At 54.8% G+C, this 16958-nt stretch overlaps 2 protein-coding genes across 3 annotated transcripts; one reads left to right on the top strand and one right to left on the bottom strand.

The window, feature by feature from the left end:
• Positions 1–683: 683 nt before the first annotated feature.
• EVA1B (eva-1 homolog B) lies at positions 684–4383 on the bottom strand. Of its 2 annotated transcripts, none has more exons than XM_039914396.1 (3): positions 4145–4383; positions 1762–1859; positions 684–1284 (listed from the first exon to the last, which is right to left on the bottom strand). In XM_039914396.1, the coding sequence occupies exons 2-3, from the start codon at positions 1826–1828 to the stop codon at positions 845–847; spliced, it is 507 nt and encodes a 168-aa protein (XP_039770330.1). In that variant the 5' UTR covers positions 1829–1859; positions 4145–4383; the 3' UTR covers positions 684–844. The 2 variants fall into 2 exon arrangements, with proteins under 2 accessions (XP_039770330.1, XP_028937076.1); XM_029081243.2 differs by lacking the exon at positions 4145–4383 and adding an exon at positions 3191–3374.
• LOC120638872 (basic proline-rich protein-like) lies at positions 2391–16506 on the top strand. Its single transcript, XM_039914268.1, has 5 exons — positions 2391–2497; positions 5429–5544; positions 10394–10458; positions 11564–13270; positions 16315–16506. The coding sequence occupies exons 1-4, from the start codon at positions 2391–2393 to the stop codon at positions 12509–12511; spliced, it is 1236 nt and encodes a 411-aa protein (XP_039770202.1). The 3' UTR covers positions 12512–13270; positions 16315–16506.
• The last annotated feature ends 452 nt before the right edge of the window (positions 16507–16958 follow it).

Below are 16958 nucleotides of genomic sequence, written 5' to 3'. Positions count from 1 at the left end.
CTCAGCAGCTCCTACTCCCGGCATCCTCTTGTCCCACCAGCTCTTACTCCCAGTAGCCCCTTCTCTCAGCGGCCCTTTCAATTGTCCGTCTCCCCCTCTAGATTATAAACTCATTATGGGCAGGGAATGTATCTGCTAAATCTGGTATTGTACTCTCTCAAGCACTTAAATACAATGCTCTGCACATAGTAAATACTCAAGAAATACAACTGATTGATCGATTGTCCCAGCAGCCATGGATCATCCCCACCCATTCCGTGCTCTTCCCCAAGCCGGGCAGCCCCCTCTCTGTGAAACAAGTTCTCCAGGGCCAGCCATCAGCCAGGGAGGAAACCCTGGTGGGAAGCTTTCCTTCCCCTGGTTCTGTGGGAGAGAAACATTGAGGGCTGAGGAAGTGGGGCTTAAACAGTTAAACAGTAGACACCTCTGTATGTTGTTTTCATTGGCCACTCGCCTCTTTACACCTACCCTCTCCCCACCTGGGGGGGATCCTTCCCTGTCCCCAAGCCCCTATCCCTGGTTCTGCCCCCTCAGGGGTGAGGGATCCAAGCCCTGGGGAAACACAGGGCAGAGAGCACCAGTGGAGGTCCAAGGCAGGCCCAGGTCCCTGCCCCATCGTTTAAGTCATGGGATGGGAGTGTTGGGAGAGGGGAGATAGTAGCACCACGTAGAAGGGCAATGCCTCAGGCAGCAGCTCCCCCCTTTATGAGTCAATATAGGGTCAGGGAGAAAGGGGGACCCCATGGACTGCCACTTGCCAGGCCCCCGTGCCCCAGCTGAGCACTCCCTTGCACACCGGCTCCCGGGGGAGCTTGCGGTCAGCGAGGCCTGGCTGGACGGGCGATCAGTAATAGTGGACGCGGCCGATGGTGCCCGTGCCCGTGCCCAGGAGGTCCGGCTGCCCAGTCCGCCAGATCTCCCGGAGGATCCGTTCTCGCTCCTCCAGCCGCTGGGCCCGTTCCAGCTCCTCCGCTGACGCGAAAACGTTCACACTGAGCCCCCCATCTGGGCCAGACTCCGGGGTCAGCTCTGTGATGGGCAGAGTCTCATCTGGTCCCAGACGGGTCAGCGTGTCCTCCTCCTCCTCCTCCTCCTCCTCCTCTTCGTCGTCGTCCTCCTCCTGCCGCTGCTGGGCCCGGGGGTAGGTGCGGGGGTCCCGGCCCGCTGGGGGCTGGGGACGGGTGTAGGGGCGGCAGGAGATACGGATGACCAGCAGGCAGAGGGTCAGCAATAGGCCAAAGCAGATGCCCAGGACGAAGTAGAGACCGAAGCTCTCTAGGTGATCTGGAGTTGGGACGTGGAAGGGTCAGTGGGGGTCGAGGGAAAAGAGGGTAATAGCCCAGCAGCCTGGCCAAGGTCCTGGCTCTCCCCCATTCCTTTCTCCCTGCCCGCCATGGGCAGCCCCAATGTTTTCCTCTTTCCCTCCCACCCTCCTTCTCTCCCTTAATTTTTTATTCCACTTGTATTCTTTAAGCATTTAGTATGTGCTAGGAACTGTACTAAGCGCTGGGGTAGACACAAGTTAATCAGGGTTGGACACAGTCTGTGTCCCGCCTAGAGTTCACGGTCTTAATCCCCATTTTGCAGAGAGATTTGCCCAAAGTCATACAGCAAACAAGGGGCAGAGTCAGGATTAGAACCGAGGTCCTTCTGACTCCCAGGCCTGTGCTCTATCCACTAGGCCATGCTGCTTCTCAGCTTTTCCTCCAACCACCCACCTACCCACGCAACCACCCAACCTCAGACCCACCCACCAATCACCTCTGATGTGGGCGTAGGCTGCTAAACTGTTGCTAAGAAGTTCCATGTCCCGTTTTCGGGCCTCCATGATGCTGTCTGCGTCCAACCTGGGGCTCCACCTGTGAAAGGATGGGTCGGGGCAGAGTTGGGGTGGGAATCCTGGAATTCAGGCCTCCAGGTGCCCATTCTGGGACTCTCTCCTTCACCACCTTCACCTCCTCCTGAGGCAAGGCTTTAGCCCCTCTGCCTTGACCTGATCCCTAACATCCCAGTCCAATAGGTTGAACCCCCTGCCCCACCCCATCCCTCCAGGGGGAGAGGGGGAGGGTCTCCTTAACCCCCAACCCCCAATTCTAGGAAGGAATTCTAGATTCCTTCCTTCCTGGGCCTAGAAGTTCCTTTGTCTTCTTCATTAGCAATGCTGGGAAGTTACCACCCACTGACCCCTTTGGGTATTCCAATCCCACCCTCACCCCAGCTTCCAGGCACCTAGAAGGGGGTCTAGGGCTGGATCCCCCCTGAATGAGGCAGGACTCTCCCCGCCCCCCACACTTTCGGCCTCCAGATTCCAGGTCTTTCCCCTCTCCTTCCTGGTCTGCCCTGCGGGAGGATATCAGCTGTGAAGGGCATCAGGTAGAGGAGACGGCGCGATGTCACCATGGCAACAGGCCACACGCACACCTGAAGCCTTTCCGGGCCGGCCTGTACCCGTTCCTTCCATCAGGGCTCTCATCGCCCTCTCGCCTGACCTTCAGGGGTGAGGAGAAGGGGAGCAGGAAGAGATAACTGGGGGTGGGGAGAAGGACGAGATATGCCCTCCCCGTCTTGACTGGGGTATCTGTGCCTGATGATAGGGCTCACTGATGGCTGGGAGGGGGCAATCCCATGTCTCAGAGAAGTTTATCTGGGTTGGCCTCGTCTCTCTCTCCCCTCCCCGCGACTGCCCCCGCCCTGGGCTGGCTTAAGCTGGCGGCCCCTGTGCCAGCCCTGGGCATCCGGCCTGGCCTCCTTGCCCACCGCGCCCGGGGAGGACAGACCCCTCCAGGGCCGGGTGGAGGTAGGGAGGTCCCGAAGGGGAGCGGAGAGATGAGGAGGGGCAGTCCCCTGGCACCCTGGGAGTTAACACCCCCTCCCCCCCCCCCACTGCCTTCCCTTCCTCATTCAGTAGCGTTTATTGAGCGCTTACTATGTGCAGAGCACTGTACTAAGCGCTCCCCCCCCCGCCTTCCCTTCCGCCGGAGTCCGAGCGCTGCGTCCAGAGAAGCCGGAGGGGCGGGCGGGGGTCCCGCATCCTCTTCCCCCTCCGCAGCCCCCCACCCAGCCATCCTTCCCACCCGCAGGGCCGGGGGGCATCGGGAACCGAGGCGTTGGGGACAGCGGGACGGGTCCTTCCTCCCCGGGACCCTCTGACCGCCCGGTGGGGACCCCCCTCCCCGCTTTCCTCTCTTACCTGGGGGCGGGATGCGGGGAGGTGGGGGGGGGTCCGGCCGTCCGGCTCAGAACCCGGCCCCAGGCCTGCCCTGGGCCATGGTGGGAGGGGGGAGACTTCGGGGGGTCCCGGCCGCAGAGGGTCCGGTCCTGACCGTCCGGTGGCCAGCGCGGAGCTGGGGCTGGGAGGGCCGGGCGGAAAGTTTCCCTGGACGAAGGAGGGAGGGGGAGGGGCGGAGGGAGGGACGGAGGAAAGCCCCCCTTTCTCTCCCTTCCCCGTCCTGTCCTGTCCTGTCCCGCCCCCCTCCTCTCCCCCCTCCAGGAAACGGGAGCCTTCGGAAAACTCAGGCGCCGGGAGAGGGAGTCCCCGCCCCACCCGTCGCCCACGGTTAACCCCCTCCTCCCTTCCTCCCCGGACCCCCGGCTAAGAGGCCCGGGGGCTCCCGGCCGAGACTTCAGGGCCAGGCTGGGGGCGATGAGGTTAATTATTAATTGTTATTATTATGGGGGTAGTTTTTCAGCGCTTACTATGTGCCGAGCACTGTTCTAAGCGCTGGGGTTAAGATACGGGGGAATCAGGTTGTCCCACGTGAGGCTGACACTTCTAATCTCCGTTTTACAGGTGAGGTAACTGAGGGATGGGGGGTGGTCCCGCGGGGACCGTCCTGCCCGGCTGGGCCCCCGGCACTGCGGAGCTAAGGAGAGCCGGGCTCGGGCCAGGGCTGAACGGGCCCCCTCGGACAGGCCCGGGGATGACCCTGGAGGGTTTGTTGGGAGATGGGGGGCTCAGCTGCCAGGGCCACTCGGCCCCACGCCCCCTCCCCGGGCTTCTCCATCCTCCAACTTCCTCTCCCCCTATCCCCAGGACCCTCCCCTCTCCCCTGGCCTGTCTCGGTCTGACCCCTGTACGGCGGCTCCCCCTGCCCGCACAGGGACTGGTGGGTTCAGGGGTGCACGTGGGTGTGTACGTGCTCACCTGAGCGAGTGCAGAAGGCAACTGGGGTCCGTTTTCAAGCCCGGGTGAGCAACGTATGTGAGCAGTGGCTCCGGCCGGATTTGGGCCTGGATGGCCACGGTAGCCCGCTTGAGGGGCCGGTGTCCATTTCCACGACTGAGCTGTCTGATCTCTGGGCACACGTGTCGCACCTCGAAGTTTTCTGCGTGAATTCGGTGAGGACTGAGGATTCGGGCCTGGCCCTGACTCTGGCCGGGTCCCTGGGCCTGGGATGAGTGGGCGGTGGGGAGACCGTGTGCCCGCCCCTCCGGGACTGAGGCTGCCGGGTCTGTTGGAGGGAAAGGGGGAGAAGAGAGGAAATTGTTGACATAGCTGAGGCTGCAGCCACTCCGCGGCTCCCTCTCCGGCCCCATGGACCCTGGCCCAGCTCCGCCGGCAGCCTCCTAGTGGTCCTACTGGCCCCACCGGGCCCGGGCATCGCCCCGCCCAACCCCCGGACCCAGTGCCAGGGAGTTCTGGGGAGAAGGGTGCAGCCCGAATGCCCCTTGACTTCTCTAAAGTTCCCCCTCCCGACCGGGCAACGTGGTCCGGCCTGAGTCTCCCAGGCAGCGGGGAGAACCGGGCTCGGGCTTCCTTTGCGGTCGGCCCCTCCCCTTCCCCAGGCCTCAGTTTCCCCATCTTCAAAATGGGGACACCCGGAGGATGGGAGCGGGTAGAGTTCTTCACCCCTGCGCCCCTGAGAATTTGGGCTTTTAGCTTCCTCCCGCCCACCCTGGAGCTTTCTGTCCAGTTCTGCCCCTGCCCTTTGCGTCGCAAGGAATTAATTCCCTGGGTATTGGTGAGAAATAGGGGGCCCTCCCAGGCCGGGGTGGGTGAGGCCGGGAGCGGACCTGTGGACATCCAAGGCCTTGACATAGTAGGGGACAAGGGGGTGAGGCGCATTGTTGGCTATGGGAGGGACGGTAGGGTGGGGGCACAGTTTGGGGGAGAACAGCTGGAGGGTTTGGACCGTGACAATGTTTTCAAGGCTTGGCCCCCCCTCCCAGGCCCCAGATGTGGACGTGTGTGTTGTGTCTGTGTGCACAAAGCCGTTTCCGGCTGTTGCCAACCGCCCTTGTGTGTCAACAGCTGAGGGGCTTTGCCCCGGGGAAGGGCGGGATCGGGAATTAGGATCCCCGACAGCTGAGGCTGGCGGACAGGGGAGACCAGACGGCCGCCCCGGGGACACAGGAACTGGTTGTCTCTTCGGGACCGGCCTTCCCCGACAGCCTCCGGGAGGGGCTCGTCGTCCCCCGTCCCCCACAGCCTCAGTCCCCAGGGGGTGGTGCGGGAGAGACCCCCGGAGACACCGCCCCCGCAGAAGTCTGACCAGGCCTGGGCCTTGTTAGCTGCCTTTGATAGTCCAGTCCTGGGGCGGAAAAGTTAGGTTGTAGAGCCCGCTGAAGGCAGGGGGTTCCGGGCCCTGAACAGTCCAGGGCCTAAAACATTGGGCCTTAATCGTTGAAGAGTCTGCACCAGACTTCCAGGAGAGGGGGAACTGGGGGCAAAGGCCTGGTCGCTCACGGCCTATCATTTAGACCCACTCTCTTATTCCTAACTATTGCACATTCATTTATTATCTCTCCTGCTTCCCCCAGGAAACCAAGAGCTCCTCAAGGGCAGGAATTCCATCCTTCCCCTGCCCTGTACTTTCTTTTAGTGTCGGCCTCCCCCATTAGACCGTAAAGTCCTCAAGATTTGGGATCGTGCCTACCGACTATATTTTACTCTCTAGTGTTTAGTATTCATTCTTTTCCGTCATTCAATCGTATTTATTAAACGCTTGCCTCGTGCAAAGCACTGTACTAAGTGTTTGGGAGAGTACAATATAACAACAGACACATTCCCTGCCCACAACAAGCTTACAGTCTAGATATAATATAAATAGAGATATGTACGTAAGTGCTGTGGGGCTAGGAGGGAGGATGAATAAAGGGAGGAAGTCAGAGTGATGTAGAAGGGAGTGGGAGAAGAGGAAAGGGAGGCTTAGTCAGGGAAGGCTTCTTGGAGGAGATCTGCCTTCAGTAAGGCTTTGAAGTGGGGGAGAGTAATTGTCCATCGGATATGAGGAAGGAGGGTGTTCCAGGCCAGAGGCAGGATGTGGGCGAGGGGTCGGTGGTGAGATAGACGTGATCAAGATACGGTGAGAAGGTTTGCATTAGAGGAACCAAATATGCCGGCTGGGTCGTAGTAGGAGAGTAGGGAGGTGAGGTAGGAGGGGGCAAAGTGATTAAGTGCTTTAAAGTCATTGGTGAGGAGTTTTTGTTTGATGTGGAGGTGGATGGGCAACTCCTGGAGTTTCCTGAGGAGTGAGGAAATGCATCCCGAATGTTTTTGTAGAAAAATGATGTGGGCAGCAAAGTGCAGTATGGACTGGAGAGGAGAGAGATGCGAGGATGGGAGGTCAGCAAGGAGACTGATAGGAGAGGATAAGTGATTGTATTAAAGAGGTAGCAATTAGGGAGAAGAGGAAAGCGCATATCTTAATAGAGTGCTTAGTACAGTGTTTGCAAACAGTTAGCACTCAATAAATACCATAGTTGTATTTACTGATGGAGATATGCTCCCAAGGTCTAAGTGCTCAATAAATACCACTGATTGACTGGGATGTGTTCCCAAGGGCTTAGTACAGTGCTCTACTAAGAGTAAGCGCTCCAATTAATACCATTGCGGTTAAAAAAAATAAATATGTGTGTTAAGCCTGTACTGTATGCCAGGCACTCACTGGGGCAGATATAAGTTAATAAAAATCTCACAAAGAGCTCACAGTCTTAATCCCCATTTTACAGACGACATAACTGAGGCAAAGAGGAAGTGAAGTGACTTGCCCAAGGTCACACAGCACACAAGAAGTAGAGCCGGAATTAGAACCCAGGTGCAATGACTCCCAGTTCCATGCTCTTTCCGCTAAGCTGTCCTACTTCTTGGGTGACTGGTTGATTGGGATATGTCCCGAAGGGCTTAGAACAGGGCTCTACATGCTCCGATTGAGACCACCGATTGGTTGACTGGGATATATCCCCAAGGGTTTAGTACAGTGTTCTGCACCTACTGTAGAGTAGGTGCTCCATAAATACTGTTGATGATGATGCTGATGATGAAGACTGGGAGAAGCAGCAGGGCCTGGTAGGTAGAACGCGGAGCTGGGAGTCAGAAGGACCTGGGTTCTAGTCTGGGCTCTGCCACTTGTCTGCCGTGTGACAAGTCACTTTCCTTCTTTGTGCCTCAGTTCCCTCCTCTGTAAGAATGGGGATTAAGACTGTGAGCTCCATGTGGGACGTGAATTGCATCCAACCTGATTAACTTGTCTCTACCCCAGCGCTAAGAATGGTGCCTCTCACAGAGTAAGTGTTTACCAAATACCATAAAAAAACGACTAGAGTCCTGTGCCAGAGTAAGTCTACCCATCCTTGGAAAGAGCATGGGCTTTGGAGTCAGGGCTCATGAGTTCGAATCCCAGCTCTGCCACTTGTTGGCTGTGTGACTGTGGGCAAGTCACTTAACTTCTCTGTGCCTCAGTTCCCTCATCTGTAAAATGGGGATTAAAACTGTGAGCCCCACGTGGGACAGCCTGATTCCCCTATGTCTACCCCAGCGCTTAGAACAGTGCTCGGCACATAGTAAGCGCTTAACAAATACCAACATTATTATTATTATTATTATCCTCACCCTGAGGAGAAGGTCACTTCCCTTACACCTCTTCAAAAGGCCCTTAGAGGCCCAGAAAACAGGGGGACTGAGGGAGTGCCAACGTGGCATCCAACTCCAGGCCAGCTGGGAGGACCTCGGATGACAGGACAAGTTCATTAACCCTGAGGTCCTGGACTTCAGTCAGGGCCACCAGCGTCGGAACAGTGCTCACTGTGCACAGCTCTGCTCCGAGAGCTGCAGAGGGGAGGGGACGAGCACAGGAAACCTGAAGATTGCCGCAAGATGACCAGGAGGCATGGTGGGCAGAAGGAATATTTTTAGGAATAGTACCAAACTGCGATGGCCTTTTGGGCAGGGATCATGTCTACCAACTCTGTTGAGCTCTGCTTTTCATTCATTCAATTCATTCAATAGTATTTATTGAGCGCTTACTATGTGCAGAGCACTGTACTAAGCGCTTGGAATGAACAAGTCGGCAACAGATAGAGTCCCTGCCGTTTGACGGGCTTACAGTCTAATCGGGGGAGACAGGCACTTGGTACGGTGCTCTGCACACGGCGCTCAAAAAATACCACCGATGGATTTACCAAGTACCTTTTATGGGCAGAGCACTGTACTAAGCATTGGGTAAGATACAGGGATGAAAATTAGTCACCGTCCCTGGTTCCCAAGGAGCTCAGTCGTTGAGTAAATGTGGGGTGTTGGTGAAAGAAGGAAAGATGGAAGCATTACAACAGGAGACGAGTTTGATAATGAATATAATGGAATCTCATCTCCTCCAAGACCCCTTTCCTGGCTAAATCCTCATCCCCCCCCTGCCCCGTTCTGTGTCAGCTGCACTTGGTCGAGTACCCTTGAAGCACTTTGATACTCACCCCAGCCCTACAGCACTTGTATAATCTATTTCCCTTATCTATAATTTATTTAAATGTCTGTCTCCCCCTGTAGACTGCAAACTTCTTCTGGTCAGGGATTGCACCTACTAACTCCATGATGTAGTACTTTCCCAAGAGCTCTGCACTTGATTAGGGCACCTTGTATTGTAATAATAATACTGATGATAATTGTGATATTTGTCAAGTGCTTACTATGTGCTGGGTACTGTACTAAGCGCTCAGAGAGTCAGAAGGTCATGGGTTCTAAATCCCAGCTCCGCCACTTGTCTGCTGTGTGACGGTGGGCAAGTCTCTCTACTTCTCGGTGCCTCGGTTACCTCATCTGCATAATGGGGATTGAGATTGTGAGCCCCACAGAGGACAGGGACTGTGTCCAACTTGACTTGCTTGTATTTACCCTAGCGCTTAGTATAGTGCCTAGAACAAAGTACATACTTAACGAATACCAACATTATAATTATTATTATACAGGTTAATCAGTTGGACACAGTCCCTGTCTCACATAGGACTCGTAGTCTTAATCCCCTATTTATAAATGAGGTAATTGAGGCACAGAGAAGTGAAGTGACTTACCCAAGCTCACAAAACAGACAAGTGACAGAGCCGGGATCAGAACCCAGGGCCTTATAACTCCCACTCCACAGTTTTCTGCACACAGTAAGCTCTCAATTCATTTATTCATTCATTCAGTCAGTCGTATTTATTGGGCACTATACGGTGTGCAGAGCACTGTACCGTTTGGGAAAGTACAGTGAGTACAATATAACAGAGCAGACATATTCCCTCCCTACAACAAGCTTACAGTCTAGAGATGAGCTAACAGTCTATAGTTAATAAATGATAATGATAATGATGGCATTTGTTAAGCACTTACTATGTGCAGAGCACTGTTCTAAGCACTGGGGGATACAAGGTACGTGGGCTCACAGTCTTAATCCCCATTTCACAGATGAGGTAACTGAGGCACAGGGAAGTTGTGACTTGCCCAAGGTCACACAGCTGACAAGCGGCGGAGCCGGGATTAGAACCCATGACCTCTGACACCCAAGCCCGGGCTCTTTCCACTGAGCCACGCTGCTTCCATCGATCGATTGATTGATTAGCACTGAGGCTAGAAGGGCAAGGTTTGAGACTTCTCAGAGGAGCAGCATGGCGTAGTGGATCGAGCATGGTCCTGGGAGTCAGAAGGTCATGGGTTCTAATAACCGGCTGTCTATGTGGGACGGGGACTGTGACTGACCAGATTTACTTGTGTCTGCCCAGTGCTTAGTACAGTGTCTGGCACATAGTAAGAGCTTAACAAATGCCACAGTTGTTATTGTTATTCTCACTGTTTAGGAGCCATAGTCCCTGCCCTCCCGAGTCTTCCAAAGCGCTGAGCAGACCTCTCAGGCCGCTGGGAGCCCTGAGCGTGCCGTTGGACGGCCGGAGGACAAGTAAGGGCCCAGTTTCAGACTGAGTGAGCAAGCTGAGCACTGTTGGGAAACAACAGGCCTAGACAGAAGAAGGTCAGGGTCAAAGGCTTGGAAGAGTGGGGGGCGCGCAATAGGAGGAGAGACTTTTTAGACAGAGCCTGTGACAACAGCAGCTGTACCCGCACAAGGAGGGTCTGCCTTCCTGGGGACGTGGAGGGGGAGAGGCTCTTGGCCACCTGTTGCTCTCAGACTCTTCCCTGCTCCTTTAGCCCTGCATGCAGACAGCCAGAGGGTCAGCCAGGTCACCCCAAAAGTCAAGGAGCAGAAATATTTTGTGTGTCAGGATTAATGCCTCTGTGTGTGCCTGTGTGTGTGTATGTAAAGGCCGTGTGTCTGGATCGTTGTGTATATTTTCCTCTGTATGTGTGTGTGGGTATAGAGGTTATGTCTTTGGGTTAACGTGTAACAGTAATAATAACTGTATTTATTAAGCCCTTATTGTGTGCAGAGCACTGTACCGAGGACTAGGAGAGAATACCAAGGTGAGAATTAGATATAATAATAATAATGATAATGGTATTTGTAAAGCGCTTACTACATGCCAAGCACCGGTATGGTCTCTGGACCTCAGAGGGCTCAAAAATCTAATAGTAAAAATGGGGAAGGGGATTTGGAGACATACGCATAAAGAGAGAAGAAACGAGAACGCTAAGACAACGGGAGGAGAAACCCCAAGATCAGTAGCTAGACATGCAGTCCATGACTAGAAGAGCAGAATATCAGGCTCCTAGTGACACAGCCACTCAGTCTATGGTATTTATTGAGCACTTCCTTTGTACAGCACACTGTTCTAAGTGCTTGGAAGTCCACCACATTTAGTCGACAGAATCCAGAGTCACCTCTGAGGCCACAGCAAATGCTGCAGCAGTAGCGGCCGCTCAGTCTCCCCGAGGTTTGTGGAGGCGGCTGTGGCTCTGGATGCTTCTCTCCATCCTCCGAGGCGGGGGGCGAGGTGGAGGGTCCTCCGCGATATGGAGGAGAGCCGGAGGTGTGTTCTGGGGTGGGAGTGTGGTGGTCTGATTGAGGAGGACAAGGAGGAAAGGAAGAGAGGGGTGCGTGTGTGTGTTTGTGTGTGTTTGTAAACACTGTATGTCTGGTCAGTGTGTGTATTTCCTTGTGAGTGTGTGTTTGTGGGAGTATGTGTGTGACCGCCTCTGTGTTGGGGAAGGGGCCGGGTCTGGTCCAGCCACATCAGCTTGGGCCTGCTCAGTGCACACACGGAGGCTAAATTTAGGGGAAGGAAGGAAGGAAGCAGGCCGGGCTGGGGTCAGGCCTGGGCTGAGTCAGGCTCAGGTTGGGTTGGGCCGCGCAGAGGAGGGAGGATAGGGGATGGGGGGGGATGGGGGTAGGCGGGAAGAGATCTCAACCCCCCGACCCAGCCAGACTCCCCTTCCCCAAGTGTCTTCTTCCCGTGGGCCGGGCCCGAGGCGGGGATACGGAAGGAGAGGAGCCTGCAGGCAGAGCCCTGGCTCGGCCCGGCTGTTCTGCCCCCACAGGAGACAGAGAGGGGAATCCAGGATCCAGACAGCCAGGCAGCCGGACAGCTAGCGGGGCCGGGGGCTTGGGGGGCGGTGGAGCTAAGTGGTTTTCCAGCTGCAGCGGCTCTGGGATGTGTCTCCCGCCCCCGCAGCGGGCTGGGCCCCTTCACAGGGGAGGAGAGTGGGCCTGCAGGACAGCTGAGGCCTCAGGGAAGGAGGGAGGCGCAGGACCTCGAGCCAAGCTGGAGGCTGAGAGGGAGGGAGGGGACAGAGACCGCCCTCTCCCCGGTCCGGGTCTGTGGGGAATCCCGCGCCCAGCCGGGATGCGGATGGGCTGCGTCTCAGGCCGGGTCCCGGCTTCCTTCCCTTTGGCTCTGGCCGGCAGCCTGGCTTCCACCGCTTCCTCCCGCTGCCCGCCCTCTTCTCCCGGAAGCCTGTCCTCTCCCCTCTCCCCCCGGCACCCCTCCCAGCGGGCCAGCAGAGCCTGGCACCGGCTATGCTACCCGGGAACCGGGCCAGGAGAGGCCCCTCTGCCCCTCCCCAGCCCCCCTGCCCCAGCCAGGGGCTCAGAGACCTCATTCCAAACCTCAGCAGGCATGGAGTCCCCTGCCGGGGGCCTGTTGGAGAGGGGAAGGAGTGGTCAGTGGCAGGGCTACATGCGAGTTTCGGTGGCCCGGGGTTGACCAAGTCCACTGGGACTCGGGTCAGAGTTCACCTTCTTCCCACCCGCCTCTGTTGATCGCACCAGGGCCCCTCTCAACTCCTCTGAGGCCGACTGTTCCCTGGCAGTGGTCAGGGAGAGGCGAGAGGGAGAAATTGAAGGTGAGGAGGGGGCTTCCCCCGTGGTGACGTGATGGCCTGGGGGTGAAAGGGGTCAGGCAGTGGCTCCTTCTGCCCTAGGGTTAAAGCAGTCATGGTCAGAGGTCGGTCTTGGTATACAGCCTGGCTGAAGGGCAAGGCCTAGTGCATAGTAACTCCTGCAGGACCCCTGGGCCTGGGTCCCGATGGTTGAGAGGGAGGTCCTTGGACCACCTTCCTTCTCCCCTTTCCAATTCTGGGCTCATCAACCTTAACCCATCTTTGCCCTCATGGGGACAGGGAGGGCCTGCATGAAGCTTCAGGCCCAAAGAAGAAGTCTTTGCCCAGATTCTCTTCACATTTCTGTTTCCTGGGTCCAGTGTTGGGCACAAAAGAAATACTAATCAAGCACCACAATTATTATTATTATTATTATTGCTGTTATTTTGCTGCTGGGGGGCAGTACCACGTGGAATTGTAACAGCCCTTTTCCAATGCCGTGCAGACGTAAAGTTGCTGGGGAAGGGGGGGAGTTCCCACCGGTCACCCCAACATTTGTTAGGTCCCTGATCTTTGAGTCTGGCTTTCTTCCACGGTAGTCCTTCTCAAGAGGTTTGGCAAATGGTACTGCAGATTTCTCGAGAGTTTTGCTGATCCATGGCTCAGTTGTTATGATTCGAAATGGAAACCTTTATGTGTGTGTGCGTATGTATGTGTGTCGTGTGAGTGACAGGTCTTCCGAAGGACTTCGTCGTGTCTCCCACTTGCATCTTGACCTTTGTTCCTCGTGCTCTCTTGCAGGCCAACTGGGTGAGTATGAGGTGGTTTTTTTTTTTTTTTAATGGTATTTGTTAAGCTCTATGTGACAGCCACCATTCTAAGCATCGGGATAGCTAGAAGCTAACCAGATTGGACATTTGACAGATGAGGTAACTGAGGCACAGCGAAGTGAAGCGACTTGCCCAGGATCCCACAGCCAACAAGGGGCAGAGACGGGATTAGGACCCAGGTCCTTCTGAGTCCCCTCTAATCCGCCAAACCACGATTTGTCGAGCGCTGTGTAACGGACACTCTTCTAAGCGCTGAATTAGGTTGGACACAGTCCCTGTCCTGCATGGGACGCCCAATCTAAGTAGGAATGACTTCCTGCGAGTTCCCAAGAGCGGGAGAGAGAGCAGCCTATTCCCTCGGCACTGTTGGGGGGCCAACAGCAGAGGAGTGTCGCTACAAACGGGATAATGACGGGCGCCGGGGCCTTTCCGTGGACATCCCAAGCGGATCAGAGGAGGCATTCTGAGGGCCGAGGGAGGGGTGCCGGTTCCTGGGGGAGCAGGAGCCAAGTTGCCCCCTTATTGCCCCCCTCCCCGCAGCTGCCCCCTGCTTTCCTTGTCAATGAGGAGGGGGCAGCAGCACCTCTCTGTCTCCCAAATTCCTCCTGCTGCTGCTGCCCCCAAGTGGCCTGAATTCATGGCCACCCAGCTACCTCGACCCATTTCTACAGGATTTATGGATGGTTGGCAAAAGGAAGAATAATTACGAATTATTTTAATAATAACTGTTCCGTGGTGGTAGTAGTAATCGTATTTATTAAGCACTTACTGTAATCAGAGCATTGTACTAATCAATCAGGGGTATTTGTTGACCGCTTACTGTGTGCAGAATAATAATAATGTTGGTATTCGTTAAGCACTTACTATGTGCAGAGCACTGTTCTAAGCGCTGGGGGAGATACAGGGTGATCAGGTTGTCCCACGTGAGGCTCACAGTGAATCCCCATTTTACAGATGAGGGAACCGAGGCCCCGAGAAGTGAAGTGACTTGCCCACGGTCACGCAGCTAAGCGGCAGAGCCGGGATTCGAACCCGTGTCCTCTGACTCCCAAGCCCGGGCTCTTTCCACTGAGTCACGCTGCTTCTCTAAGAGAATATTGTACTAATTAATCGATCAGTGGAATTTAGTGAGTGCTTGCTGTGAGCAGAGCACTGTACTGAGCGCCAGGGAGAGTACAGTAAAACAGAGTTGGTAGACTTGTTTCCTGCCCTGCTCCCTGTAGGAGTTTACGATCTAGAGGGGCAGAGAGAACTAAGCATTGGGAATTAGATCTGGTCCCTGTCCTCAGTGAATTCTTTAGTGCTGACTCTGTGCTAAGCACAGGAGTAAATGCGAAGTTAGCACATCAGTCACAGTCATTAAAAAACACTCAATAAATGCCACTGATTGTCTGGGTGCGGGGCATGGGGAAGGGGGGGGGGGGAAGAGAACTAAAGGGGAAGAATGGGAAAGAGAGAAGGGAAGTGAAGGGAGAAGAGAGGGGAAGAGGGAATCTCTTTTCCCAAGCCAGCCCGTACACTCCCCTCCTTCAACCGTTCACTGTGCTTCCATCTCACCTGCCGCCAAACCAGTGCCTGCCTTCTCCACCGCCCTTGGGTAGCTTGTATTATTCTCTCCCAAGCGCTTAGCACGGTGATCTGCAGACAGTAAGCTCGATTGTATGAATGAATGAATGTAGCTGACCAATTCTGGGGATCCTGAACTGCCCCATCCCTCCCGCAGCTTAAGTGGGGGCTCGGCTAGAGGTTTCCAAGGTTCAGGGCAGCGGCCTGCCCCGCCTGCCTTCTGCTGCCCGGCCCTGGATGCTACAGTGCAGGAGGAGGCCCAGGGAGGGAGGAGGAGGCCTCCTGTCTCCTGCTCCCCCTCTGCCAGATACCCGGGACAAGAGCCTGGTCTGGGGTAGGAGGCCAGGGCTGGGAGCCAGGACCCCTGCGTTCTAGTCCTGCCTCGATCCCTGCCCTGGCCGGACGACCTCGGGCCAGTTCGTAAACGGCTCTGGACCACAGTCCCCTCCTCGTTAGGATTCGCTGGAGAGGCGGCACGGTCTAGGGGAAGGAACGCAGGACATGTAAGTCTCCCTTGCTAGACTGTACGCTCCATGACGGCAGGGATGGGGTCTACTGACTGCTGTCGTAATAATACTGATTAGGGTATTGTTAAGTGCTTACTTATGTGCCAAGCACCAAGCTCTGACTTCATTGCCCTGTAACCAGTGAACACTCAGCGTATCTCAGTGGGACCAGAATCAGGAGCTCTGGGGTGTAATCCTCTAGGCTGGGAACTCACTGTGGGCAGGGAGTGTGTCTGTTTATGGTCATACTGCCTTCTCCCAAGCCCTTAGTACAGTGGTTTGCACACAGTAAGCACTCAATAAACATGATCGGTTGATTGATTAACGGCCTGTCTCTCCAACTAATCTGTAAACGTCCTGAGGGCAGAGATCACTCAACTGAACTTATTGATGGCTAACTGTGGCAGAGTACTGGCCCAAATGCTTGGGAGAGTACAGTTTAACAGAGTTGGTAGATATGTACTCTGCCTAAGAGCTTACAGTCTAGGGGATCATCATTTCTACCAACTCTCTGGTACTTTCCCAAGTATTTAGTCCAGTCCTCTACCCACAGTAAGCCATCAAATACCATTAATTGATTGATTGATTGGGATGGATGGGGTAGGTAGGATAAATGGAAAGTAGGTTGCTTTGAGGAACAGGAGACCCAAACGTTCTAGGAGTTACTTTCTGGGGCTCTTTCTTTCAGTCGTACTTATTGAGCACTTACTGTGTGCAGAGCACTGTACTAAGCACTCTTCCCCCCCCCCACTTGTTTCCTGGGGAAGAAATGGGGTGAGACACTGGAGTCGGAGAGAAGAGCCACTCAGCGTCGGTTCTACATTAAGAAATTTTATTGCTGTCATGCAGGAATAGTTTCGATGTTTGTACAAAAATATGTCTTTATACAAATTTTTTTTAACTTTTTAAAGTTTTATTTCTTTTTTTCTTTTTTCTTTTTTTTAAACAATAGGGCTTCTTCTCTTCAGCATCTCATCACCACTGAAGCCAAATCAAGCAGCTCTGAAACAGACATCTCACCATGCACTGCTGGCTTTTTCCAGTTTCCCCGCCCCTCCCACCCCCTTCTCTTGTTTGCTTTAATACCAACACATGATAATTATCTGGCGATTAACCATGGAAAGGAATAGTCCATATGATACAACGCTGTGGATTCCCCAGAATATTGCTTTAACTTTTAAAAAGGACTCACTCACTCACACTCTCTCACTCACACTCACTGCAAGCATCCAGAAAGGAGGACAAACGGAGAAGCCAAAAAAGGTTTGATGTCTGCCTTGTTGCCGGGTCATAGCCTTGAGCTGGACCTGTTTTGTGCAGAGACCTTGGGGCCCCAGGCTCTCCCCTCGGTCTGACGTTTCAGACCCGATAATTGTGTTATTTTTTAAGTGCTTACTATGCGCCTAGCACTGTACTAAGTGCTGGGGTAGAGACGAGAATCGGGCCCCACGTGGGGCTCACAGTCTAAGTAGGAGGGAGAACAGGTATTGAATCCCTATTTTGCAGACGAGGGAACTGAGGCACAGAGAAGTGAAGTGACTTGTCCAAGGTCACACAGCAGGTAAGTAGTGGAGCTGATATTAGAATCCAGGTCTT

The sequence above is a fragment of the Ornithorhynchus anatinus genome, chromosome 16 (assembly GCF_004115215.2).
Source record: "Ornithorhynchus anatinus isolate Pmale09 chromosome 16, mOrnAna1.pri.v4, whole genome shotgun sequence".
Classification (NCBI taxonomy): domain Eukaryota; kingdom Metazoa; phylum Chordata; class Mammalia; order Monotremata; family Ornithorhynchidae; genus Ornithorhynchus; species Ornithorhynchus anatinus.
This window is presented reverse-complemented; position numbering and strand designations above follow the sequence as displayed.